Source organism: Mustela nivalis (assembly GCF_964662115.1).
Source record: "Mustela nivalis genome assembly, chromosome: 1".
Lineage (NCBI taxonomy): Eukaryota > Metazoa > Chordata > Mammalia > Carnivora > Mustelidae > Mustela > Mustela nivalis.
In genome coordinates this window covers 202,928,462-202,954,358 of record NC_139020.1, presented here as the reverse complement: position 1 = coordinate 202,954,358, position 25,897 = coordinate 202,928,462, and the positions used below count along the sequence as shown (strand labels likewise).

Here is a 25,897-nt window from a genome sequence, read left to right as displayed (position 1 = left end):
TGCCGTTTGGGTCCCTCCGACCCCCTCATGCCCTCCTCAGTTTCCCTGCTTTTTTCAAAACTGGCACCGACCGAAGTTCACCCACCCCAGCGATCTCTCAGGAGCTGAGCGTCAGGAGGACCAGGTTGACTGCAGGCGCGGGACTGCCTGACCTCAGGCCCCCGTGGCGGCAGGCAGCCACCGCACACACCTGCACAGGTGTGGGCTGGAAAGCACCCAGCACTAGGACCACCACTAGGCTGGGGACGAAAAACCTTTCTAATCCCTGTCTTGGATTTCAGCCATCCCCGAGAGGAAGGGGGAGAGCCCAGCAATAATCCGGCTTGCTTGCGGGTCCCAAGTCCCCCTGGCCAGGGTATGTGGCTTATGCAAATGACATGCTAATTAGCTGTCTGCTATTGACCTGACCCTAAAGGCTCCCAGGCCCTGCAGGTGAAAGCTGGAGCTTAACCTGGCCAGGGACCATCCAGACTCTCAGGCCAGAATATCCTTGCCCTGGAGTAAACAACTTGCAGATTTCTCACCTTTGGTCCGCCCCCCACCCAGAAGCTCTTTACCTTAGCTCCATACCTTCCCTTTGAAGGAGAGTTCCAAAGCCCTCTGAGGTCTCCTCTCCCCGACCTCCACCTTGGGAGCGATTGGTCTTCTGGCTAACTTTCCACACCCTGAATCGTTAGGCCCTCAGTTTTCCTTCTGGGATACAGGCATTTTCCTCTTGGGAGCATCTACCAGGCCAAAGCCAACATCTTCCTGGGAAAGGTATGGACAAGGGAAGGTGTGCCCGTCCTTTTGGACCCCTCCTAAAGAGACATGAGTGCTGGAATGTCAGTTCTGGTCATGTGACCTCGCTGACCCCGAATCCTTCACCCCATATCCTAGATTTGGCCTGACTCCTGGCCTGACCCCTGGCACCATCTGGCTGGCATCACATTCACATGCCACGGGGCGCCAGGTCAAAGCCAGGGAGCCTTTCTCAAATGCCCAGCCACCCCTCCTTCCATCAGGTCCCAGACCCCACAGGTGCATCAGCCCCCATCCCACCCAACAGATCCCAACATTCAAGGTCACACATGATAAAACATCACTCCAGGACAGTTTATGGTGGCACCCTCCGTGACAGTCTGGCATGTCCAGACACCGCCACAATGGACCTACAGAAAGGTCTCTCCCAGCCGGGGTGGCCGGGAGGGTGGTCTGGGCCTGCTCAGTGCTCTTGCTGTGGCTTCTAACACCTCCAGCTCCTCTGCCTGTCGAGCCTCCATGAGGGCCATCTGCTGCTCCAGCTTCCTCCGCTGCTCTTCCTGCTTCCGCTGGGCACCTCGGAAGGCCAGGACAAGGGCACTGGAGGGGGTGGGAAGGGATGCTGAGCCAGGAAACGGCCCCCCTCCCATCAAGTCAGGAGCTATGTATTTCCAACCCCAAACAGGAGCTCTTTGAGATTGAATCTTCCTAGGGTTCCACTCAGAAAGGGGAGGTATGGAGTGGCTTGAACTTGCCATCTACTTTATGGGGGAAATCCGAGGCCCAGAGAAAGCCAGGGTCACTTCTGAGGTCCCCCAGGGAGACCCAGGGAAAGGAGACCCACCTGTGAGCCTTGCATAAATCACTGTTCAGCTCAGCACTCTGAGCACGTCTGGCTCGCCCCTTCTGAGCCACCTGTTCCAGTTCCTCCCGCAGAGAGTGCAGCTGCTCCCGCAGGCCCAGGGCCCTGGTGCAGGGGTGGGGAAAAAGGAGATCCTCACTGAAGGAGCTCCTTCCCTCCTCCCACCATACCTGTCCATGATGTTTCCCTGTGCACACACCCGTACACAGATGCACACCCAGCCCTCTGCTGCACACGGTGCCTGCATGGAACCTTGCACATACCCACCCAGCCCAGGACCCAGACACACACCGGTTAAGTGACGCTGCCAGTTCCTGGGCCAGAGTCTCCGGGCCCTGGGCTTTGCCCACCTGACCTCCATCAATGCCCCTGCTGCCACCAAGGATAGTGGGAGGGCCCTGTGGGAAGCAGAAGGGAGGGAAGTGATAAGTGACATTGGCCTAGGTGGAGGGCGTACTCAGGCCAAGCTGGATGTTGAAGCCACCCAAACTGTGGGCAGCCACAGCCCCCACCTTCACAGAGCCCCCAGTCTGGTGAGATACCCCAATGAGGGTAAAATTCCTCCCTACCTAGAGAAATAAATAACAGGGGATCTCATCTGCAGGCAGGAGAGGTCTGAGCTCAGACTTGCGAGAGATCATGGGCTTAATCAGACAAAGAGGTAAGGGACAAGTGTTCTTGGCAGGGGCACAGCACCTACGAAGGCTCAGAGGTAAGAGAAACGATTCAAAGGAGGGTTCCAGAAGCTGCTGAAGGCTTTAAGCAGAGGACAGACCTGATTAGATGGGAAGGGGTAAAAGGGAAGGCTTTAGGGAGCAAGTTCCAGCCAAAATTTAAGGAAGAGATGATGCATGGGCTGGGGCTACTGGAGGGGAGATGCTGGAGAAGATAAGCCTGCGAGTGGGAAGGAGGAGACACAGGTTTGCGTGGAAGAGCCAGACTCCTTAGGGCTTAGTGGGCTCAATACCCTCAAAGAAAAAAAATCCCATAGTACAGGTATGAACTTTGACATTCAGTCCTCTGACATTCAGCTCATCTCTTTGTGCAGAAACGCCAGCTGAGGTTCAGAGGGGAACTGTGATCCACCAGAGCCCCAGGGCCCCAGGGCCCGTAGTATACTCCTGTCTCCACCAGGTCTGGGAAGCGCCACTCACCTGGGACACCTCCTCTTCGTCCCCACTGCTCCCGCCTCCACTGCTGTCGCCGCCACTACTGCTGGCCCCACCAGCCCCGAGCTGGGCCTGCTCCCAGCGCAGCTGCTCCAGCAGGAGCACGTGGGCTGGGCCCTGGGCTCGGAGGGCAGCCTCCCGCAGCTCCAGACCCCGCTTCTCCCGCCGCACCAACTGAAGCCGCAGCATCAGGTCTGCCAGACTCTCCTGAGGGACCAAGGAGTGGGCAGATGGTGGGGGCCTCTAGGATCTGGGGAAACTGAGGCCCCAGGAGGACCCTCCACCCCCCAGTGAGGACAGGTCGGGCAAGAACTTGAACCTACACCGTGATTTTGTATGATGGGAAATAACCAACTCCTAAAGGTGACCACTATAGGAATGGCAGTTCAGAGGGTATCCATATCCCAGACAAGGGCCAGTAGCATCTCAGTGGAAGTGTCTGGGGTTTCTCCAACTCTAGAACCTCAGATCTTTCATGCCAGGGAGAAAAACAGATTACATCCCCTGCCTCCTCCTCCTCTCCATAGGAAGGAAATTTTGGAAAGCCAGATTCAGAATCTTAGGAGAAACTGAATTCCAGAAGACAAACTCCTATGCATCCCTCAAAATCCCAGGTCCAATGCTCCTCCCTCCAGGAAGTCTGCCCCCAGCCATGCAGAACTCTCCTTTGTTATCCAGTCCCCCAGCCACATCCCTCTTGGCCTGGGCAAAAGGTTTTGTCCCAGGAAAAAAGACCAACACAGTGACCACTGCCCATGTGTACCCGTGTAGCTGCCAAGTCTTGCTGGATCTGCATCTTCTCCAAGCGGGGTAGGGCCGGGCCAGGCTGGGTCCCCAGAATGGCCTGCACCATGGCTTCTGCGTGGGGCACAGTGGGCATGGGTGCCAAAGTCGGGCCAGGCTCTGGGGGAATCTTCACCAGAGCACGGCGTGCCTGGAGACGCTGGACATAGCCCCAGAGCTGGGTAGCCACCTCCTGCGGTGTGGGCCGATCCACACTACTGCCTTCGGGGCTGTAGGAAACAGAAGAGGTGTGTAATGTCAACACTGGTGACCACAGTTGTGCTAACTTCATGCCAACTCTGGTGGGCTCTATCATCTTCCATCGTACTGGCCATGATGGATTCTATCTTGTTGGTGGTGCGTATGGTCATGCCAACATGGTGGACACCATGACCTCAACCCCAATGGGCACCACCATTCATCAAGACAACATAGTGAACACTATCATGTCAACGATTACTATTGCTCATGCCATCCCAGAAGAAGCCATCACACCAACTCAGCAGGTGCTGTCCCTTAGGCCAACACAGTGGATACCATAGCACCAACACAATGGTCACGACCGCTGAGCCTGCCAACCCCGTGCATGGCAACTCCAGGCTAACTCCATTCAAAAGCATCACGCCAGTTCTAATCAGTGGGTGCCATCATCCATCTTCACGCCAACCCTGGCGGGCCCTATAGCACTCCCAGTGGCTGTCAACCCAAGCACCCCACTCACTGGCCCTCCCAGCTCCCAAGGTTCCCAGGGGTACCTTGGCTGTGGATCCCGTGGTGTCTCTCCATCCATGGCAGTGTCCTCTTGTGCCAGCAGCCTCTGGGCTTCCTTCTCTGCCACCTCCAGGTCCCCCTTAGGAATTCCCTCTCTTGCTCCCGAGTCAGCCTTCCGGAGAGTAAGTAGGACTCCATACACCTCCTCGCAGTGCTCGCTGTGAGACACTGATTTTGAGTGCTCCAGGACTCCTGGCCCCATCTTGTCGTGTGGGTGGCGTACCCACTTGTCCTTGGACCCTTCACTCCATCCCCCACTCCCACTGCTGGGAGCAGCATGTAAACTCCTTCAGCACCCCTGGGCTAAAATTGCCTTAAAATAATTTTGGATGTGGGGGGGCGCCTGGGTGGCTCAGTAGGTTGAGCCTCTGCCTTTCGCTCAGGGTCCTGGGACTGAGCCCCACATCGGGTTCTCTGCTTAGCGGGGAGCCTGCCCCCCCCCCTGCCTGCCTCTCTGCCTACTTGTGATTGCTCTCTCTGTCAAATAAATAAATAAAATCTTTGGAAAAAAAAGAAAAAAAGTAATTCCGGATGGTAAAGTGCTTTCCTGCTGAGGGCCCAGACTCTCCCTATGGATCATCCTCTGAGCACACCCATTCCCTTCCACACTAGTCAGATTGTGGGTGGGAGGCACTGACCTGTATTGCAAGGCCATACGCAGGGCTGTGGCTTCTGCCTCCCTCTGGCCCAGCTGCATGCTCAGGCCTTCACACCGGCCCTTGTAGCCCTGCAGCACAGCTGACAGCAGACGGTTGAAACATTTGAGCTTCTCAATGTTCCTGCCTCCGCCATTAGGGGAGAGGGAAAATGAGAGGCGTCCCCAGGGTCGTCAGGACCCAGCTGATTTCCACCCTCCTCCCCACTTCTCGCCTGCTCTCTGGTGCCCTTACGAGCTCAGCATCTGTAATCCTTACCCCCGGAGCTGCTCCATCCGCACATCCATGATGTGGATCTCGGGGGTAAGAGGTCGAGTCGGGAGAGGTCCAAGCATCTGAGTACTGGAATCACTCCGGACACGCCGGAGCAGGGGGTGAGCCAAGGGGAAGGGGTCCTGTCCGAAAGAGGGGACTTGATTCATCCAGACTGTCATTGAGGGCTCAGTATCATGCGGTTAAGACTTTTCCCACCCCAGAAGCTCCTGGATCACAGGACCAGGATTTCAGTCTCATGGCCCAGAATCCTAAAGATCTGAAGATCATGGTTTTTACGCTTCCCATGCTCACCTGAGTCCCCCAGGGCTCCTCATCTACCCCGGAACTGCTGGAGCCACTGCCTGAGGCCCCTGCTTGGCCCCGGGAGGGAGGCGGGAAAGGTTCCAGCCTCAGCAGGGAATCCTGCAGCTCCTGGACCTGGGGTGGGGGTGGGGAAGGAAGACGGAGTAGGTCAGGCCTGGGAGCTCCAATCACCCACTGACCCTCCTGCAGACCTGTTCCTGGGACAGTTCCCAGCTGGGAAGCAAGAACCTAGCTACTCAAACCACCAAACTCACCACTACTGAGCCTTGGGCAACTCACTTAGCCACTCAAGAATCTTCTTTCTTTAAGCATATACCTGGCCAAGTGGTACATGCAAAGGTACTCAAAATTACTAATCATCAGGGAAATGCAAATCAAAACCACAATTAGATATCACCATATTGCTATTAGAAAAGCTAATATCAAAAATATCAAAAAGAGGGGCACCTGGGTGGCTCAGTGGGTTAAAGCCTCTGCTTTCAGCTCAGGTCATGATCCCAGGGTCCTGGGTTCGAGCCCTGCATCGGGCTAACTGCTCAGCAGGGAGCCTGCTTCACGTCCTCTCTCTCTGCCTGCCTCTCTGTCTACTTGTGATCTCTGTCTGTCAAATACATAAATAAAAAATCTCTAAAAAATTTAAAAAAATATATCAAAAAGAGGGGTGCCTGGGTTTCTCAGTGGGTTAAAGTCTCTGCCTTTGGCTCAGGTCATGATCCCAGGGTGCTGGGATCAAGCCCCATGCCGGGCTCTCTGCTCAGCGGGGAGTCTGCTTCCCCCGCCCCTTGTCCGCCTCTCTGCCTATCTTTAATCTCTGTCAAATAAACAAATAAAATCTTTAAAAAAAAATCAAAAAGACACTGGGGCGCCTAGGTGGCTCAGTTGGTTAAGTGTCTGACTCTTGGTTTTGGCTCAGGTCATGATCTCATAGGTTGTGGGATCCAGCCCTGTGCTCAGCAGGGAGTCAGCTTGAAGATTCTCTCCTTCTGCCCCTGCCCCCACTTAAAGGACCACATTCGCTTTCTCTCTCCCACAAATTAATTAATTAAAAAAAAAAAGACATGAGATAGCAAGTGCTGGGGAGGATGTGAAGAGGGAACCCTCGTGCACCATTGGCAGGATTGCAATTGGTGCAGCCGTTTACACCAAAACATATATTGCTCCCTCCAAAAATTAATACTAGAACTATCACACGATTCAGCCATTCCATTTCTGGGTATTTATGCAAAGGAAAGGAAAAAAGTTACTCGAAAGGATATCCCACCCCTACGTTCATTATAGCATTACTTGGCCATAACCGGGACATAGAAGCAACCTATCTTGATGATCAGAAGTGATCCCCTGTGGATGAATGGGTAAAGAAGATCTGGGGATAAACAAAGGATATCATTTGTCCTTAAAAAAAGGAAGGGGAAAAAAAGGAAGGAAATCCTGCCATTTGCCACATCACGGATGGACCTTTTTTTCCTGCCAATATTTTATTTATTTATTTGACAGAGAGAGCGTCCACAAGCAGGGAGAGCACCAGGCAGAGGGGGAGAAGCTGACTCCCCACTGAGCAGGGAGCCCGATGCAGGACTCGATCCCAGGACTCTGGGATCATGACCTGAGCCTAACCGACTGAGCCACTGAGGCGCCCCAACATGGACAGACATTGAGGGCATTATGCTAAGTGAAATAAGTCAGGGAAAGAAAATACATTGTGCTCTCTCTTATATTTGAAATCTAAAACAAAACAAAAAATTGAGCTCATAGATGGAGAGAACTGAGTGGTGGTTGCCAGAGGTGGTGGGGGTGAGGAGAGGAATGTGGAGGGGGGATTTCCTTTCCCAGCCAGGAAGTGGGCCCCACCCCTCAGGCTGGGCTCTGGCAGCCCCCTTGTCCTGCCCAAGATGAGGGCCTGTGCCCCACCATCTCCTTTAGCCACATGGCTTTAGATTCGGCCCACATGCTAAAGAGGTCCGAATGTGTTTCTCCAATCCTGACACCACCCCTGAGCTCAGGACTCAGACACAGAGCTGTCTCTCTGATGATCCCACACGGGTGTCTGATGGGTATCGTGAGCTCATTAGGGCCCGACCAGCTTCTGGTCTCCTTCCCATCACACCGGTTCCTCCTGGAGCCTCCTCATTTCTCCCTTCCAGTCCTGCAGACCCCAAACCAGGACTTGTCTTCAACCCTTCTTTGGCTTTTACACCCAAACCTGCCAGCTCCACCTTCGACACCACCCAGAATCTGCCCATTTCGTGCCACCTCCACAGTTCCCACCATCTGGTGTCTGGACCGATGCCTCCTGGTCCGCAGGATCCCGAGCCCTCCACACACCCAGGCTGTTCCTCCCATGGTCGCCAGAGGGCGCCCGTGAACGCAGCATTACGGACCCGCCCCTTTCTGCTCCGGGGAAACCCTCCAGGATCCCACCAGGCTCAGGGCAAAAGCCCGACTCCCAACAGCCCACAATACCCTGTAAATGTGCCCCCATCACCAAAGTGCTCTCGCTTCGCCCCCACACTGGCCCTCTCTCCGTTCCCTGAATCACACTCCCACCTCGCGGAGAGCAGTTCCTTCTCTGCCTGGCGTGCTCTTCCCCCAGATCCTTGCATGGCTCCTTCCTTACCTCCTCATTCAAGCGTCACCACCTCTGACCACCTTAACTTAGAAGACAACGGACCTTTGCCTGTTCAGGACTCAGCAGTCAAAGCTCCATAAAAGTTTTTCTTTTGAACGAATGATTGAATCTAGGCCAGGCCGGCCTCGCCCTTAGACAGCTGCTCCACTCACCTCTCTCTGCAGCATCTCCTTCTCAGCCTGGAAGGCCTGCAGGGAGGTCCGCACGCGAATCAGCTCCTCCTCTCGGCTGCCCAAGGCCAATCGCAGCCAGTCATTCCTTTCGGCTAGGCGGGCTGCCTCCCTCGGGCAACCCCCTGCCCCCTCCTGCTCCAAGCAGGGCCTGGGTCCCACCCCGCTTCTGTCTCCTGCCTCCACAGGCCCCGGACAGCTTGGGGGCCGGTGGCGCCAGGCAGCAGCCGCTGCCTCCAGTGAGCTCAGAGCATGCTGGAGAGTCTGAAACACGTCAGAGGCTTCAGGCCTGGGGGGGACAGTCTTCCCGTCCAGTGGGGCTACATCTTCGGCCTGCTGGCCTTCCTCGGCAGGCTTGCAGGATCCCTCGGGAGATGGGGCGGGTCCTCTGCTAGAGTCCCCTTCAGCCTCTTTATTGGTCCTATGGTGAGGTAAGAGATGGAAGGTTCTGGAAATGGGGTCATCCGTGGTCTCTGGCTCACGGGGGCTTCATTAACCGGGGTTTGAAAAGTTGGGCTGAGGAAGGCAGTGGGAAGCTCCAGGGCATGTGTGAACAAGGGAGGAACACAGGTCCATCTATGGGTAGGAAAGATACACCAGGGCTGGAGTGGGGAGCACAGACCAAGCGGGCCTTACCTCTTCCCCAGGCCCTGCCCACTGGCCTCTGCCTCTGGCCCCGGGCTCTCCTGAGATGGCCCAGGGCCCAGCTCAGAACTCCCGCTGGCTGCCTCAACCTCCTCGGAACTCTCTGCCACAGGATCGAGCTCCCCCTGAAAATGACCCACAGGGCCAAGCTCTGAGCCTGGCAGGGCTGTGAGTGGCCCCAAAGAGCTGGGTGCGGCAGGCAGGGGGGCACTTACAGGCGGAGCGTGCCTCCCTCGCCGGCTTCGGGGGCGTGTGGCCCGAGCACTCATTGCTGTGCAGAAATCAGTCTTCTGAATCTTCCTCCTAAAACCACAGCCTGATCTCAGCTCTTGTCTCTCTTGTCTTTGTTGTCCCTGTTGACAGCCTTAATATCTTCTTCTGTGAAATGGGCATTGATCCCCTCCCTCTGGAAGGGATCTTGAACTATCAGTGTGGATTTGGTACATTTCAATGCCCCTCTTGACAGGCAGCTCACTATCTCTAAAAATTGTTCTGATCTCCCCTTCTCCTCTGCCTCCTTTATCTTTCACTACCTCTGTGCTTCCCTCTGTCCCCAATCTGGGCCTGGCTTGAGGACTTCAGGAGCCACTTCTCTTCCCCAGGGTCCTCTTCAGTCAGAGGCCCCAGTCTTGGGGTTGGGTACCCCCAGTCTTCTCTACTTCTGTGCCTCTAGGAGTACCTTGGTCAGCGGCCCAAATCACTGGACACTCTTGGGGTAGCTCTGGCCACTGCCTGCTTAGCCCTGGGCTGGCCAAGGCTGGCTTGGGAGGGGTCAGGAAACAGGAAGCACCCCCCCCCCGGTCATGTGACTTGTTATTGTGCTATTTCCTCCTCAAGGACATCAGCTTCCTCCAGTCCCAGAGGAGGACACGTGTCCAGCTCCTGAGATGTCAGTCCTTCCGCACCTCAGCCTCTGATCTCATGTCTCTTCCATCTCTGAGCCTCAGTTTCCTTATCTGTAAAATGGGGGGAGGGGTAATTATAACATTTTTCTACAGTGTCATGGGAATTTCAACAAGGAATTTTTAAAAATCCATCCAGGAAGAGAATTATAACAGGCCCTTCTTATTCCCTACCTCTCTGACCCTCCCATCTCTGCTTTTTCTACCAGCTGCTATTTCTCCTGTGTGGGATTCCTCAGAACCCAGATCGTCCCTACATCCTGCCCATTTTTCCTCCATCCATCTCCAAAGGGCTTCCTCAGCTCCATCCATAACAGCCTAAGCCTCTCCCCTCCCACCTGGATGCCAGACCAGCTCTCTCCCTGGACCCACAGGCACCCCTTTACTCTTTTCTCCACCCAGGCGCCTGAGAGAGAGACCTCATTGTTCACCTCCTCTGCTCACGTACCCTCCATGACTCCCCATTGCCCTTGGGAAACATTTCAAACTCTTCCACCCGGCATTCAAGGGCCTTAAAAATTATGCCTGCTGCCTGCACCCATGTATACTCCTTGCTTTAGCCACGATGATCCCCTTCGTGTTGCCTGGAACATCCTTTCCTTGTTTCTGTGCTTGGTTTAAACTGTGCAGAATCTGGAGTCACCCAAATCTTCCTCATTCCACTGTCAGACACTAGGAGGCTGCATCTTCTTGTTTCTGTGTCCCCAAAGGCCGTAAGGAAAGAAGTTGCAATTCTCTGACCTGTAGGCACCCGGGTACAATGAAATCTGCACTCTTAGCTTCTGCTCCAGCCATATTAACCTGTTAAGGTCTCTACTACTCCAAGGCTCTTGCAAGCCTCCAGACCTTTGCCAAGGTCGTTCCTTCTTTCTGGAATGCCTTTCATTCTTGTTTTTCTGCCTAGTCCTCCATCCTTGAAGACGCAGCTTACATAGTTCCTCCTGGCTGTCAATGACCAGAGCCTGGCTCATGAGGGCTGGATTTAACTGATCCTCTTACAAATAAAGAAACTGAGGGTGGTTAGCGTGGGTTTTAAATGGTTAGTGGGTGAGAAGAAAAGTGTGCATGAAATAGAAAACGTGGTCTGAAATAGTTTTGGCTTAGTCTTTTTGGATTTTGCAAATTGTGTAAAATAAGGAACGGAATTAAGTAACTGGGCGGGGCCTGGGGCGTGGGCCACGCCCACCTCAGTCCGCAAAAACTAGCCCCTCGCTGAGGGCCGGGTAAGCTCCACCAATCACCAATCAGCCCTACCTCTTCTTCTAAGTCCCGCCCAAGTCGCTCACATTCAGTTTATCGCACTGCAAGTGAGGCCTTCTCCACCCCTTTAAGCCTATTCCATAGAAAGGTCCACTCCACTAGGCCTCGTCCCAGCCTGTCAGGATTGAAGCACTGACCACTGTCGCCCGATTCGGCCAGAAACATCAAAGCTCCGGCTATTCTTGCTTTAACCAATCACATTCCAACCCCCCCCCCCCAGCGCAGTCCCAGCCTATCCGCTTTCAAGGCTCTCCAGCCGTCCCCTGTTCGGCCGTCGGCTTGCCTTACGGCTTGCTGAACTACATTTCCCAGCAGGCGTCGCGGCCTTGCCGCAGTACTTCCGGGCTGCGAAAGATGGCGGCTTCCTAGTGAGTTCTCGACTGAGTTGGAGTGAGGCACAGGCTACGGTGAGAAGAGGTTGGGTGGTTGCGGTCCCGTCCCTAGAGGTCCAGCCCCTAGCCTTCCTTGGGGATTCCGTTTCTGGAAAACTCTGGTTTCTCCTGCAGGCTAGTCTTCATCCCTCTTGCTGAAGCCAAATCATTGTTTTCCTTAGAGATTGAGGGGGTTACAAGCCGTTCAAAGACCATCCCCCGAAGCCCACACCCCAACCCAGATTGGCAAACTGTTGGCGTCCTGTCTTTTTTCCAAGGGACCTTTAACATGTAGATTCGTGCCCCCTCCTTTGCACAGACACCTTCTAGGCAGCCCAGTGCCCCGCTGGGGAGAATCCCAGAGCTAGTCTTTTTTTTTTTTTTTTTTCTTTCTTATTTTTAAGCAATCCGTACACCCAAGGTGGGGTTCGAACTCACAACCCCAAGAACAAGCGTCGCATGCTCTACGACTGAGGCAGCCAGGCACCCCAGCTAATTATTCTGTTAACCTTAAAACGAAAACTGTCATTTTTACCAGCAGAGAAGAGCTTTGTTTGGGAATAGCAGAGAATTACAATTCAGGATGCACAAGCTGTATAACAAAACCTTAGACAAGTCCAGAACAAAGGAGAGGAGTGCTCTTTTATAGAGGAAGGGGAGTTGGGACGGGCTGCTATAAACCTAAAGTCTATTGGAGTAAATTGGGAATTGAAGTTTAGTGGCTTTTCACTGGCTGAATTGTGACAGTCTGTCATTGGTTGGGCTGTTGCCAGGGAAGGAGAAAATGTTTAATTTCCTTGCTGGGTTAGTATAGTCTTTTTTCTTTTGGGACTGCAATATCTGTTTTCCTGTTAGGGTCTGCCATTGTGGTAGAGGGTGAGAGTTCCCCTTTTGGCCTCCTGATTCCATTTTAACCCACTGAGTCACCCAGGCACCCCTCTCCTGATTCTATTTTAAATGAGGTTTCCTTTATTGGTTTCAGGCATAGCTGGATCCAGGTGCACAGAGGTCTAGCTGCTGTTTTCTAGGTGAGCATCACTTCAAGCAGGGTTTCTTTCCCCTCTTGGAGGCATAGAGGCTCCTGACAGCTCTTGACTTCTCTCCTCCCAGCTCTGCAAATCTAAGGAGACCCTCTTCCCTAGTGGCACTATCTGAAGCCCCAGAACCGCCCCTCACTGACCTGTATTGGGTTATGCCACATCTCTCAGGCGTTCCTAGTGGCCAGATTTGTTCATTCGCCAAGGGAAAGGGGGGCGTGGGTTAAGCGCTACAGAAAAAAAAAAATGGGATGCCAGGCACTCATTCTGAAGATAAGGAAACAGGCCGGGAAAGAAGTGATTCTTACAGTCATTAGGTGGTTCATGCTCTGTCCTGTCCAGTAACCGCATGTTTTTAAAACCCATAAGGGGAGGATCCTGGCTTCCCCCAGCCCTGCTCCATCCAGCCACTTAGGGGCCATGGAAGTGGCAGAACCCAGCAGCCCCACTGAGGAAGAAGAGGAGGAGGAGGAGGAGGAAGAAGAGGAAGAGGAGCAGTCAGCTGAGCCCAGGCCCCGAACCCGCTCCAACCCTGAAGGAGCAGAGGACCGGGCACTGGGAGCCCAGGCCAGTGTGGGCAGCCGCAGTGAGGGTGAGGGCGAGGCGGCCAGTGCTGACGATGGGACCCCCAATCCTCCAGGAGCTGGCCCCAAGCCCTGGCAGGTGCCCCCAACAGCTCCTGAAGTCCAGGTGCGGACACCAAGGGTCAACTGTCCAGAGAAGGTGGTAAGTGAGGGGCTTGGCCTGTGGCCATGAGGTGCTGGGAAACCTTATGTTTAATGTTCTTGCTTTTTGGGATTCACTCTGCAGTGACTTTGTAGGAGTTTTTTAGGGCTACCACAACAAATTAGGGGATCAGAGGTCAGGCTGGACAGCTGGCTTAAAACAACAGAAATTCATTATCTCACTCTTCTGGGGGCCAGAAGTCTGAAATCAAAGTATGGGCAGGGCCATGGTCCCTCTGGAGGTTGTACAGAAAGATCCTTCCTTGCATCTTCTGGCATGAGGCGGGTAGCACATATCCTTGGTGTGTAGCCCCATCTCCCCAGTCTCTGCCTCTGTCTTTCATGGCCTTCCTGTCTGTGTCTCTGAACCTTCTTTCTCTTATAAGGACACTTGTCATTGGATCAGGGTTTTTTGTTTGTTTGTTTGTTTTTAAGGTTTATTTATTTATTTGAGAGAGAGCATGAGCTGGCTGGGGGTGCTAGGGAGAGGGTCTTGGGAGGTGCAGAGGGAGAGGGAGAATACCAGGCAGACTCCCTGCTGAGCAGGAAGCCTGATGGAGGGCTGGATCTCGTGATCTCCCCTGAGACCATAGCACGAACTGAAATCACGAGTTGGATGCTAGGGGGTGCCTGGGTGGCTCAGTGGGGGTAACTGTCTGCCTTTGGCTCAGGGGTCCTGGGATTGAGTTACACATTGGGCTCCCTGCACGCGGGGAGCCTGCTTCTTCTCTCTCTGCCTGCCACTCCCCCTACTTGCGCAAGCACGCTCTCTCTCTCTCACAAACACGTAAATAAAATCTTTGAGGGGTGCCTGGGTGGCTCAGTGGGTTAAAGCCTCTGCCTTCGGCTCAGGTCATGATCCCAGGGTCCTAAGATCGAGTCCCGCATCGGGTTCTCTGCTCAGCAGGGAGCCTGCTTCTCTTCCTTTCCCTCTGCCTGCCTCTCTGCCCACTTGGGATCTCTGTCTTTCAAATAAATAAATAAAATTTAAAAAATAAAATAAAATAAAATCTTTGAACAAACAAAAAAGAGTTGGATTCACCTGTCGAGTGAGCTACCCAGGCACCTCGGATCAGGATCTTTATCTTATCTCAAGATCTTTCTCTTAATTCCATTAACAAATTCCCTAATTCCAAAAAATGTCACGTTCTGATGTTCCCGGTGGGCCTGTGTGGAGGCAGGGACACAATTCAGCCCACTCTACCTTTGTTTTCCTGTTTCTGTGTCAGGCATTCTCTGGCTCCTTTATTCACTTGCAATCCTGGACTCCTGATCTAGTGCTCTTTTCCCTGAACTGCTGTCTTCCAAAGTAGGTTTCTTGGCTGGGACTCGGGGGTCACCCCAATAAGCACCTTTTCAGACAGAGTTGCTTGGAGAGGGCCACCAGAGTGCAGTGGGGGCCAGTGTTAGTGTCCACTTGCTAGGCACTGCCAGCTACAGTGCCCTCACCTCCCTCGGAACTTCTTGCAGATCATCTGCCTGGACCTGTCAGAGGAAATGTCCCTGTCAAAGCTGGAGTCATTCAATGGGTGAGAGGAACATTTGGGGGCTTAAATTATGCAGCCATGGTTTGGGGTGGGGTTGGGGGGGTAGACAGCTCCAAAAACTCAGGGCTCTCTCTCTCTCTCTGAGACTCCCAGTGCTTGGCCTGGCCTGGGGACTGGGGCCTGGCCCTGTCATAGTAGCAATGGCAACTGATTCTGAAGAAGCTCCACCAAGGCTCCTATCCAAGCCTGTGAGAGCTGCCATGTACCTCTCACAGCACAGCAGTGACTCAGAAACTCTTGAGAGGTTAAGTGACTTGCCCAAGGCCTCACAGTGGATAGGCAGAGCGAGGATTCAGACCCAGGCCTAGGTGATCCCGAAGCCGCTGCCCTGAACAGCTGAGTCTCTGTGGAGTTGGTGACCGGGCCTGGGTAGAGTCCAGGGAGCTCTGGGGGATGCTGAGGACAAGCCCGCCTTTCCCTTGCTGCCACCTCTAGGCATCTGTGGCTGGGGGAGACCTCCTGGGGATCAGTTGTGAGACCCAGGCTGGCCAGAGGAACCCCATTTGGCGAGGGCAAAAGCCGGGGTGGTGTGGGCGCTGGGCTTTGCCATCTCCCCACCGCATGACCTGACCTGGGCCTGAGTGCCTAATCCTGAGGCTAGCAGAGGGCTGCCCAGGATTGGCAGGTGAAGAGACACCCTCCAGGCCGGAGGCCTTACCTTAACCACCCCCCTTACTCTCTCTCCCTCCCCAGCTCCAAAACCAACGCCCTCAATGTCTCCCAGAAGATGATCGAAATGTTTGTGCGGACAAAACATAAGATCGACAAGAGCCACGAGTTTGCACTGGTGGTGGTGAATGACGACATCGCCTGGGTGAGCCTGGGGCAGGGCTCGGGTGCCGAGGGGTTCTGTTGGGGTGGGGAGGCGCCTCACTGAGGTTTGTGCTTCCCCGTAGCTGTCCGGCCTGACCTCTGATCCCCGCGAACTCTGCAGCTGCCTCTATGACCTGGAGACGGCTTCCTGCTCCACCTTCAGTATCCTTCCAGGCAGGGGCGCCATGTGGAGGGGCTTTGGCTGTCCTGGCACCCCAGAAGCCTGAGCCGTGGAGTGGGCTGGCTGAGACTGGCTCAGGTCCAGATCCGTGTTCTGCTGTGACAGACTTGGGCAAGTCCCCTCTTTGAACCTGTTTCTTCATCTGTGAAAAGGGAGGCACGAAACCTCCTTCCCCAGGGGGGTTGCTGTTAAGATCAAGTCCTGGTACAGAAACAAAACCAGCTGATTTGGACTCTAGATGTCAAAACCACTCACATGGGGAACATTCTATGCAGGGCCAAGTATACAGTTGGTGCTCAATAAATAGCAATATGGGATTGAGGAGTTACAATCACTGCTACAGCCCCTGTAGCCTGGGCATAGCACATTTTATGCTAATTTGAACACAAACGGCTCACGTGCAGCCCCAAACTTAGATGGAAAATGACGTTACAAAACACTTCTGAGTGTCGGGGGCTAGGGGACTGGGACACCTGTGGCTCTTGCATTGTGAAGACTGCTGCCCTGGCTGTGAGGGAAAGAGGAGCTTTGAGCCACCAAGTGTTTTCAGGGCATCCGGTGTCAGCCTCCTGTTTTGTGATCTATACTGAGGGAAAACAGGCTCAGACAGGGCAAGCAACTGGGCCAGGGTCACACAGCGCATCTCCTGCACCAGGCGTGAAGGTGCCTGGGCTCTCCCGGCATCAGGATGAGGGAAGCCTCCTGCCGCTTCCTACCCGTGCTCTGCCACCAGCCTTCTCCTTAGCATCTCCGCCAGATCTGGAAGGTCTCTTCAGCCTCATGTAAGTACCACCTTTGCTGCAACTCTCCTTCCGTGTCACTCATGTGATGGCCCTGAGGTCCCCCACTCCGTTGTTTTAACCCACAGGGCAGCACACTTTTTCTGTAAAGAGCCGGGCAGTAAATATTTTCAGCTTTGCAGACCATATGGCCTCTGTCTTGATGACTGGATTCTGCCTGAGTCACTTGAAGGCAGTTACAAACCATCCCTGTGCACGGGGCTGTGTCCCCAACAAAACATTCTTGATGAACACGGAAACTTGAATTTCATATCCTTTCCACATGTCACAAAATGTTCTTTTGATTTTCTACCCCCAACCATTTAAAAAAAATGTAAAAGCCATTCTTAGCTTCGGGGCCCTAGTAGTCCAGCCTCTGTTTTTACCTGCCCCCTAATGGTGGACACAGATCCTGTTTTGCCTTTTCCATCATGATTAACCTGGTACAGTGGTTCTGGCAAATTTTGCAAGTGAATCCATCCTGTAAATTCCCAGTGGAAGACATGCTGGGCCAAAGGGGTGTGTATTTTTAACCTGCTAGACTTTGCCAGAAACCAACCCTGCATACCTCTCCAGACACCAGGGTTCTTCATGCTGCTGAAGGTTCTGGCTGTCTGATAGAGGCTAGCGGCCACCTGTTACTTTCACTGTGCTTTTCTTGAAGCCTTTTTTATTTTTATTTTTTAAATTTTATTTATTTATTTATTTTTAAAGATTTTATTTATTTATTTGACAGAGAGAGATCACAAGTAGGCAGAGAGGCAGGCAGAGAGAGGGGAAGGGAAGCAGGCTCCCTGCTGAGCAGAGAGCCCGATGTGGGACTCGATCCTAGGTCCCCAAGATCATGACCGGAGCCGAAGGCAGCGGTCCAACCCACTGAGCCACCCAGGCGCCAGAAGCCTTTTTTATTCATTTGTAAACCATTCAGTATTCCTGCTGTGATTTGTCCATTTGTCCCCTTTGCCTGTGTTTATAGGGAGATAGTGGCTTTTTTCTTATTGATGATCAGATTTGCTTTTCACATATTAAAGACCTTTGCTCTCTGTCTGCCCAGTGCTCTCTGCCAATGTGAGATCCAGCCGTGGCCAGCTGGGGACATGGGTGCTAACTTATGAAATAAGATCAGGTCCCAGCCTTAGACTCTTCTGGCCTGGGGGACATGTCCAAGTCAGGTCAATGATGGGGGATATTCAGGATGGTGAGGGTGGTCAGAGTGGGCTCCACCTTTGGGGTCTGCAGAGTCCCCCTGATAGAGTAGGAGAGGTCAGGCAGAAGGGTGAGGGTGGGGAGGCAGTCTGGGCAGAGGGAACAGCATAGGAGGAGGCTCGGAGGGAGCAGTCATGTGGGCTTTGCGTGCCCAGTGAAGGCCCAGGCTCTCCAAGGGTGACAAGAGCGGGGGATCCCCGGAGCGTGCTCTGACCTGTTCCCCACCCTCCACTACGCAGCCAGCAGAAGACTGAGCTGCCCGTTACCGAGAACGTGCGGACAATTCCACCCCCGTACGTGGTCCGCACCATCCTAGTCTATAGCCGTCCGCCCTGCCAGCCCCAGTTCTCCCTTACGGAGCCCATGAAGGTGAGTGAGGCTGGGGAAAGGGAGGGACAGCTGCAGCCAGCAGAATGGCTGCTTAGACACCAGGAGGGACTTCCTGATCACAAGAGCTGGGGTGCCTATGGGCAGGTTCCCAGGGTCCAAGGCAGAATCTGGGGAATTACGGTCATGGGGGCAGGGGGTGACTCACGCCCCGAAGGCTGGCATTCTTTCCCTGCAGAAAATGTTCCAGTGCCCATACTTTTTCTTTGATGTTGTTTACATCCACAATGGCGCTGATGAGAAGGAAGAGGAAATGAGCTGGAAGGTGAGAGGCTGCTGTGCGTCTGGGTGGCAGGGAGGGTGTAGGTGGGGTGTCTCGGAAGCCACCTCTGTTTTGCACCCCTGGAGCCCTCGCCCTGCTGAATCACGGATCTGAGCTCATTCAACAACCATCTCTACATGTCTGCTGTGAGCTAGTGGGGGCTTCTCCAGTCTGCCTTTGCTTTCACCATGCTCTCTGCGTGGAGTGCCCTTCCTGCCTTGCCTCCCTAGGCTGCAGCTCCTTCATATCCCAGCCCAGACTTAGCTAAAGAACATTGATTAGGCCACTTACTTCTGAGCCTCAGTTTACCCAACTGTGAACAGGGGGAGTTGCGATTGGCTCCTCCTCCTACCTCAGCACCCAAACCATCTACCCCAGATCATCCTCAGGGATGATTAGCGTGGGGGCTGGAGGTCATCTGCATCTGACTGTGTCTCCAAACTAGGGGCTCCAGGACTGAGATTTCTTGGGGTCCCTACCCCTGGGTGGGTGGCAGGGAATATTTGCTGAACATGGGACTGTTTCTTTCTGGAAAAATCCTCTTCGTCCTTCAGAACCCATCCTTGGTGCCCTCTCCTCTGGGAAGCCTTCCAGGGGCGGAGAGGGTCCATCAGGGGATCCTCTGGCTGAACAGCCCCTCCCCGGCCCCACAGGACATGTTTGCCTTCATGGGCAGCCTGGATACCAAGGGCACCAGCTACAAGTATGAGGTGGCACTGGCTGGGCCGGCCCTTGAGCTACACAACTGTATGGCCAAGCTGCTGGCTCATCCACTGCAGCGGCCCTGCCAGAGTCATGCCTCCTACAGCCTGCTGGAGGAGGACGACGAAGCCACCGAGGTCGAAGCCACCGTCTGAACCATCCCTGTACATCCCCGCCTTCTCGTGCAGTGAAGCCCTTGGCTTAGAGAATGGTTCTCAAACTGGGCTCAATGACACCCTGGTGGGGGAGGGTTCCAGGAGGCTCCTGGGACCCCCGGCACCCATTCCCTAAGTTTTCCGGCCCGCCTCCCACTGCTGGTTTGTTTACTGTAAGTTTTGTTCTTCTCTGTGTGCTTCTTGTCCTCAGAATAAAAATCTGAGAATCCCTGACCCAGGTCGAAAACAGTTACGTTGTGTTAATTAGGATCTTTTTGGTTGCAAGTGACAGAAAACCTACTGGCCGAAGAGAAAGGGCAATGGTTTGGTTCTCGTGGATGAAAAGCGAAGGGCAGCTTCAGGCTTGGCTGTATTCAGTTACTCAGACAATAATGCCATTGGGGTGGGCTGAAGTATCTTGTGTGATTGGTGTTCAGTGTGCCCTGCTTTTCTCCCAAACCATGGGAGAGCTGTGATCACTCCTCAGACTACAGCCCAGGGAAGGGAGGGCCCCTACATGCAACGGGCCTTGCCTGGTCATTGGGCCAGTTATGGGCTAGAGTTGTGGGATGGTCTGATCCACCAGGACTTATCAAGCCTCTAATCCACGAAGGGATTACAGCTCTTTCAGGAAATAGTATGGGTTTTCCCCAGAGGAAGGGAGACCAGAGACAGATACAACAGGTGTACATCAGCTATCTTCCTGGATGATGAGCGATTGTTCAAAAAGTTTGGCAACTAGATTCTATTTATAAAACAGAAACAGCTTTATTTTCCTCCCTATGAGCATTTATTGGGCACTTATTATTTATTGGGCCAGGTCCTTGTGGTGAAACTCGTTCCATTTCACAACAGCCTGGAAGAGATGATTCTCCCATTTCGCAGATGGGAATATTAAGGCCCTCAGCGGCCCAGCGCTTCAAAGTAGTGGACTCCCGTTTCCCTGGGAGTGGAAACGGGCCACACAGAGATAGAGGCGTTAGCTGTTAACTGAAGCTTTACACAGTGTCCAGGCTGTGCTCGTCCACGGAAGCCCCCTTGGGCAAAACGTTTTGGGAGACCTAATACCCTGTGGGCATCTCCAGACCCTGGGAGGCAGCGCCACACCCTCCTTCAGGGAGAGTTCGCATTTCCCTGCTTTTGACAGGAGATAATGACACACTTGGTGGCCTCCACCCGCCCCGGCCTTATCGACGGCCCCAGGCCCTGCTTGAGTGCCACTCGGTGTCATGGTCCCCGCAGGCACTAGAGCTCGAGAACCCCGATGTGGACGCCGGTGCGGCGCAGGTCGGCTTGGCTGGGGACACTGCGCGGCGCCGTCCCACGGACACCCGAGGCGGGGGGCGGGGCGGCGCGTGCGCACAAGGCCGCGGCGGGAAATTGGAACTCGGCGGGCAAGGCCTTGGGGCTCCGGGACAGACCCAGCATGGACGCGGCGGCCCGCCTGGCCCAGCGGCTTCGGGCAGCGTTGCGGGAGACGGAGCCGCGGTGAGGAGGGTGAGGGGCCAGGCCGGAGACGGGGCGAGGGTCGCGGTCCACTCTGACTTCCCACTCCGTAGGGCCGTGGAGGAGCTGCTGAGCCGCGGCGCCGACCCAAACCTGCTGCTAGCGGATGGCGCGGCAGCCGTGCACTTGGCGGCCAGAGCCCGCCACCCGCGCGGTCTGAGGTGTCTAGAAGCCCTGCTGAGCCGAGGCGGGGACGCCAACGCTCGGTGAGATGGGGCCAGGACCCAGGGCGGGGTGAGGGGAGGGGTCTCCCGAGTCCGAGGGCCTCGGCCGCCCACTGGGAGAGGGCATCCCACAGTCCGGGGCGGAGACTCGGTGTCCAAGGGTGGGGCTTGGGGATGGGGGGCGGTTCCTGAGGATCCTAGGTCGAGGGGCTGGGGTCCCAGACCGAGGCTGGGATGTGAGGTTTGAATTTGGCCGAGGACGCAGTGTCTAGGATCCGGGGATGGTGTCTCAGGCTGGAGCGTGGCAATAAGAGCCCGAGAGCCAAGGTTCCGGGGTGCGGAGGCGGCGATCACATTCCCTCTTCCCCTGACCTCTCCTCTGCTCCTGTCCCAGTTCGGTCGAGGCACTGACGCCGCTGCACGTGGCTGCCGCCTGGGGCTGTCGCCGTGGCCTGGAGCTACTGCTGGGCCACGGAGCGGACCCCGCGCTGCGAGACCAGGTGGGAGTCCCGCTCCTGCAGTAGCAGGGCGAACCTGGAGGGAGCAAGGGAGGGAGGGAGGAAGGGTGGGAAGAGGGCCTCGGGTGCCCCCTGCTGACCGCGCCGCTACAGGACGGATTGCGGCCGCTGGACCTGGCAGAACAGCAGGGGCACCATGATTGCATGCGACTCCTTCGGGAGTTCCAGACTCGGACCCAGATCTCGACCCCGACCGGGACAGAGAGCCAGGAGCCTGAGCTTGAGCCCGAGCTTGACGGTACGTGGGGCCTGCGCTTACTGCGGGGCTTAACCTCTGATCCAGATTTGAGTGTCCCGCTGATGTCCACTCTGGCTCTGTCTCAGGTGCATTGTCTCTGGTAAGCTGTCTGCCTCCGACTCTCCCTCCTGCGACTCCAGCTGCCTCCTTCTGTCTGGTCCAACCCCCATCTCTTTCTCTGGCTCTCTTCACTCCCTCTGACTCAGTCTCATCCCTTACTTTAGGCCCAGACCCCTGGGGAAAGGGGTTGGACACCAGGCCCTCTGGACCTCCCAGTGTGACGCCGGCCTCCACAGCACTGGGCGGAAGTGTTGGCAGGGACATGGGCCTGGAAGCCAGCCCCAGACTCCCCAACCTCCTTGCCCACCCTGAGATTGCTGACCAGGATAGCGGCTTGGAGCAACCCCCAGGACAATGGGACTACAGCTCAGATAGCTCCTTCGTCACTGCGATTGAAGCTTCTGGAACTGAAGACCCAGCCCCACATACCTCCTCCTGGGCTAGGTCACTACCCCAGACCAAGCAGGGATTCCTGCCTGGTATTCGACCTTCCCAGAGAATGCCCAGCTCTCCAGGTACCCCTCCACTGGTGCATCGAACTGCCAGAGCAGACAGGGAGGCAGAACTAAATACCCGTCTGCAGGCCCTGACTCTGACCTCTCCAGATGCCTCCCCCTCCCCCATATCCCTCCCGGATGGGAGCTCTGCCTCAAGCCCCCCTCGGGAATCACCGCCAGGACTCCCCGATTCCTGCTTCCTAAAAGATGAAGAGGTGTCCCTCGACAGTGATGTGGCTGCCCTCTGGCTGACGGAGGACGAGGGGAGCTCCACAGGTGACAGGGACCCCATCCCCTCTTGCTGGTGCCCTCTGGTCCCTGTGGTGTCTGACCTGGATTTGCTGCGAGGGCTCCGAGCGCTTGGCGAGAGCCCCGGCCCCATCACACCCTTCACTCGGCCGTACTACCTCCGGCGGCTGGAAGAAACCCGTGCTGCTGCTCCCGGTTAGTCTGATCGGGGCATCCAGAGTGCAAGGAGCCTCTGGGAGTTCCCAGAGAACCCTGTCTCTCAGTCCTGCCTCTTTTACTCTTTGTCTCTGGGGAAACAGCCCCTTCTTCTCCCTGCCTTGACTCAGTCCTCCCGCCTCCCCAATCTGGGGCTCAGACTTTGCAGGGCGCAGCCCAGAGCTGGCCGAAGCCCTGCGGACAGGCTGTATCCCAGATGCCCAGGCAGACGAGGACGAACTGGCCCAGCAGTTTGAGCGGCCAGATCCCAAGAGCAGGTGGCGGGAGGGGCTCGCGAAGTCCAGTTTCACGTATCTGCTATTGGACCCCAGGTACTTGGAGCAGGGATGACTCCATGATGAGGTGGGAGCAGAAAAATTCGGGGATTGGTTCTTATTTGCTTTGTATCTTTAAAAGGGGGACTGGCCCTGTCTGGATACAACCTTCTGTATATAGAAAAGGTTGGTTAGACCCAGTTCAAGCTGCTGAGTATCCCCGGGGAGTATCCGCCACTCTCTGCCTTAGAAAATGGGGCTCACTGGACATGGATTCCGGTTGCTCTGTGAACTTAGAAACTGTCTCTGGGGCAACTGTCCTCTCTGAGCAACTTCCCTCATCCAGGGAGACTCAAGACCTGCCAGCTCGCGCCTTCTCACTGACCCCAGCTGAATGCCTTCGGACCTTTGTTCGTGCCATCTTCTATGTGGGGAAAGGGACGCGGGCCCGGCCAGATGTCCACCTCTGGGAGGCCCTCAGGCTCCGTCGGCAGCCAGGAAAGCAGGTGTGGGGCTAGAGATCAGGGGCACAGCAGGGACAGCTGGGCCACGGGGAAGTGAAGGGAGGAGGGGATGGGAGGGCAGACCCCCTGACCCCACCCTGGTCCCCCAGGCCTGCCCCAAAGTGCGCCAGATCTTGGACATTTGGGCCAGTGGCCGTGGTGTGGTCTCCCTGCATTGCTTCCAACACGTGGTTGCTGTGGAGGCTTATACTCGAGAGGCTTGTCTCGTGGCTGCTCTAGGTAGGTGCCTGGCCCATGGGGCAGGGGGAGGAGTCACGAGAGGGACCTTTGATCTACTGATTAGCTCATCCCTCTCCTCTCAGAGCTGCTCATTCATTCATCCAATGAACAATTATTGAGCACCAACTCTGTACCTGCACTCATACATATTTTGTTTGCTCTGTTGGTTTGTCCCTGCTTAAGAGCAATACGCAGTGGGGGTCGCTGTCACATTTGCCAGCAGTTTCCAAGGATGCCCCTGACCCCTCCTCTCTCCAGGGATCCAGACACTGACGAACCAGAAACAAGGACACTGCTACGGAGTTGTGGCGGGCTGGCCAGCCACCCGGCGCCGGCGCTTGGGGGTACACCTGCTGCACCGCGCCCTCCTTGTCTTCTTGGCTGAGGGTGAGCGAGAGCTGCGGCCGCAGGACATCCAGGCACGTGGCTGAGTCCCAGGGAAGCTAGCCCCTAGCCTAGGTAGAGATCAGGGTGTTTGAATGTCTTCCCCGTGGTGACGGCAGCCACCCATCTCCAGAAGGCTGCCAGGGGGTAAGGGGTGGGCGGGCAGCGACCTGTATCTTCCCCTCCAGCTGAGGGAGGACTTTGTTACAGATGGAACTTCTGGAGCTTCCCGTCATGGGAGAACAAGTAGGGAACCCAAGGATCTCTGGAACATTCCAGGGCTTCAGAAGGTGCTAGTGCTTTGGCAGTTTTGTCCTGTCTTTGTGATCCACTTTTATCTCCCAGACACAGGGACTCATCTGTGGGATGGGCTGGGGAAATTGGCCAAGATCAAGAGAGATTTCTCTGCTTCCCAGCTATGGGACCTCGGACCAATAATGTGTCTCTCTGAGACTCCCGTTTCCTTAGCTGTACAGTGGGGACAATGACAAGTCCTACCTCAGGGGGTCATGGTGGAGACGGGAGTAAACAGAGGCAGGACATACAGTGTGAGGCACAGAACCCTGCAGGTGGGAAATCTCCCGGAAGGGAGGCGCCCTGACGCTGTTGAGGGGCCGACTGTGTGTGGTGAGCTGTGGGCAGAGCCCGGGAGGGCGACTGAGGTATGGGTGAGCGAGCAGCATTCTTCGGGGTAGCTGTGCTACTCGGGTCTCCCTTGCTTCTCTGAGACTGTTTCTTCCCGCTATCAGAGGCAATAAATAACTGATTTCCTGGGGATGCTATGCGATTTCAGACTCCCCATATGTTAAGAGTTTTAGGAAATGCCAAGCTGCCATCCTGGTGAGGTGCTGACGGGATCGTTTTATTTTCTGGAAGTTGCTTCTTAAAAGCATTTAGTGTATTTAGAGATCTGGGAGGATCCGCCGTCTCATTGGGTTGACCATCTGCCCATCATCCTGGCTCAGCCAACCAGGTCCTGCAGGGGGCGGGTGTAACCGTTGCTCCTTCCACCTGCTTCAGTTCCTGGAGGCAGAGCTCCTGGCTACTTTTGGGGAATGGCTGGTATGGTAATTAGGGGCCTGGGCTCTACCATTTTATTTATTTATTTTTAAAAGATTTTAGTTGTTTATTTAAAGAGAAAGAACGCATGCTATCTGTGGGAGGGACAGAAGGAGAGAGAGCATTTCAAGCTGACTCTGTGTTGAACAGGAGCCCGCTATGGGGTCTGAGCCCAGGACCCTGAGATCATGACTTGAGCTGAAATGAAGAGTCTGACCCTTAACCGACAGATCCACCCATGCGCCTCTGGTTCTACCATTTTGACCAAACTGAGGACAGTTCTCTGAACTTCCCTTTCCTCATGTATAAGACTGGGAGGCTCGCAGACACCAAGTCTCTTGATAAAGTGATAGCAATTAAAAGTGCCATGTGCCCAGGAATTCACAGAGAAGTCACTGGGAAAGAATCCAGACACCCCCACCCCCCACAAAGTAAGAGAGATGAGATTTGTCCAACAGAATTTCCCAGTGTGGACCCTACTGACGTTTGAGACCAAATTATTCTTTGAGGTAGGGGCCGTCCTGTGCGTTGTTCGGTGTCTGGGCAGCATCCCTGGGTTCCACCCACTAGATGCCAGTGGGCTCCGCCCACTTCCTCCCACCCCCAGTTGCCACAATTAAAAATGTCTCCAGAATTAGCTAGTGAAGGGCGCCTGGGTGGCTCAGTCAGTTAAGTGTCTG

General features: G+C 55.0%; 3 protein-coding genes across 10 annotated transcripts; 2 read left to right on the top strand and 1 right to left on the bottom strand.

The window, feature by feature from the left end:
• Positions 1 to 1,074: 1,074 nt before the first annotated feature.
• USHBP1 (USH1 protein network component harmonin binding protein 1) lies at positions 1,075 to 11,265 on the bottom strand. Of its 6 annotated transcripts, none has more exons than XM_082709239.1 (13): positions 11,159 to 11,265; positions 9,218 to 9,305; positions 8,994 to 9,127; positions 8,340 to 8,778; positions 5,550 to 5,675; positions 5,241 to 5,377; positions 4,965 to 5,105; positions 4,311 to 4,484; positions 3,536 to 3,785; positions 2,758 to 2,979; positions 1,895 to 2,001; positions 1,586 to 1,708; positions 1,075 to 1,341 (listed from the first exon to the last, which is right to left on the bottom strand). In XM_082709239.1, exons 2-13 carry the CDS (start codon positions 9,269 to 9,271, stop codon positions 1,152 to 1,154), a joined length of 2,097 nt encoding a protein of 698 aa, XP_082565365.1. In that variant the 5' UTR covers positions 9,272 to 9,305; positions 11,159 to 11,265; the 3' UTR covers positions 1,075 to 1,151. The 6 variants fall into 6 exon arrangements, 4 of the variants coding, with proteins under 4 accessions (XP_082565365.1, XP_082565363.1, XP_082565364.1 ...); XM_082709237.1 differs by lacking the exon at positions 11,159 to 11,265 and adding an exon at positions 9,536 to 9,817; XM_082709238.1 differs by lacking the exon at positions 11,159 to 11,265 and adding an exon at positions 9,682 to 9,808.
• Positions 11,266 to 11,457: 192 nt separating this feature from the next.
• On the top strand, positions 11,458 to 19,563 carry BABAM1 (BRISC and BRCA1 A complex member 1). Its single transcript, XM_082710317.1, has 10 exons — positions 11,458 to 11,571; positions 12,518 to 12,563; positions 12,942 to 13,298; positions 14,768 to 14,826; positions 15,538 to 15,658; positions 15,741 to 15,819; positions 16,596 to 16,620; positions 18,063 to 18,192; positions 18,389 to 18,475; positions 19,126 to 19,563. Exons 3-10 carry the CDS (start codon positions 12,993 to 12,995, stop codon positions 19,327 to 19,329), a joined length of 1,011 nt encoding a protein of 336 aa, XP_082566443.1. The 5' UTR covers positions 11,458 to 11,571; positions 12,518 to 12,563; positions 12,942 to 12,992; the 3' UTR covers positions 19,330 to 19,563.
• A 678-nt stretch (positions 19,564 to 20,241) lies between these two features.
• On the top strand, positions 20,242 to 24,945 carry ANKLE1 (ankyrin repeat and LEM domain containing 1). 3 transcript variants are annotated; one of them, XM_082709140.1, is made up of 9 exons: positions 20,242 to 20,616; positions 20,889 to 21,041; positions 21,394 to 21,499; positions 21,611 to 21,755; positions 21,980 to 22,756; positions 22,917 to 23,088; positions 23,174 to 23,537; positions 23,645 to 23,774; positions 24,033 to 24,945. In XM_082709140.1, exons 1-9 carry the CDS (start codon positions 20,594 to 20,596, stop codon positions 24,203 to 24,205), a joined length of 2,043 nt encoding a protein of 680 aa, XP_082565266.1. In that variant the 5' UTR covers positions 20,242 to 20,593; the 3' UTR covers positions 24,206 to 24,945. The 3 variants fall into 3 exon arrangements, with proteins under 3 accessions (XP_082565266.1, XP_082565265.1, XP_082565267.1); XM_082709139.1 differs by having other exon boundaries at positions 20,243 to 20,817; XM_082709141.1 differs by having other exon boundaries at positions 20,254 to 20,817; positions 23,378 to 23,537.
• Positions 24,946 to 25,897: the final 952 nt, after the last annotated feature.

Bases quoted from the DNA above. Each gene is read 5' to 3' on its own strand.
- USHBP1 (XM_082709239.1), bottom strand. From the start codon at position 9,271: ATGAGTGCTCGGGCCACACGCCCCCGAAGCCGGCGAGGGAGGCACGCT. The intron at 4,485-4,964 runs GTCAGTGCCTCC...AGTGTCTCACAG, and splicing joins CGTATGGCCTTGCAATACAG to CGAGCACTGCGAGGAGGTGT. The intron at 2,002-2,757 runs GTGAGTGGCGCT...TGCTTCCCACAG, and splicing joins ACGAAGAGGAGGTGTCCCAG to GGCCCTCCCACTATCCTTGG.
- ANKLE1 (XM_082709139.1), top strand. From the start codon at position 20,594: ATGTGGACGCCGGTGCGGCGCAGGTCGGCTTGGCTGGGGACACTGCGC. The intron at 21,500-21,610 runs GTGGGAGTCCCG...GCGCCGCTACAG, and splicing joins ACCCCGCGCTGCGAGACCAG to GACGGATTGCGGCCGCTGGA. The intron at 23,538-23,644 runs GTGTGGGGCTAG...CTGGTCCCCCAG, and splicing joins GTCGGCAGCCAGGAAAGCAG to GCCTGCCCCAAAGTGCGCCA.
- BABAM1 (XM_082710317.1), top strand. From the start codon at position 12,993: ATGGAAGTGGCAGAACCCAGCAGCCCCACTGAGGAAGAAGAGGAGGAG. The intron at 15,820-16,595 runs GTATCCTTCCAG...CATCTCCGCCAG, and splicing joins GGCTTCCTGCTCCACCTTCA to ATCTGGAAGGTCTCTTCAGC. The intron at 18,476-19,125 runs GTGAGAGGCTGC...CCGGCCCCACAG, and splicing joins AAGAGGAAATGAGCTGGAAG to GACATGTTTGCCTTCATGGG.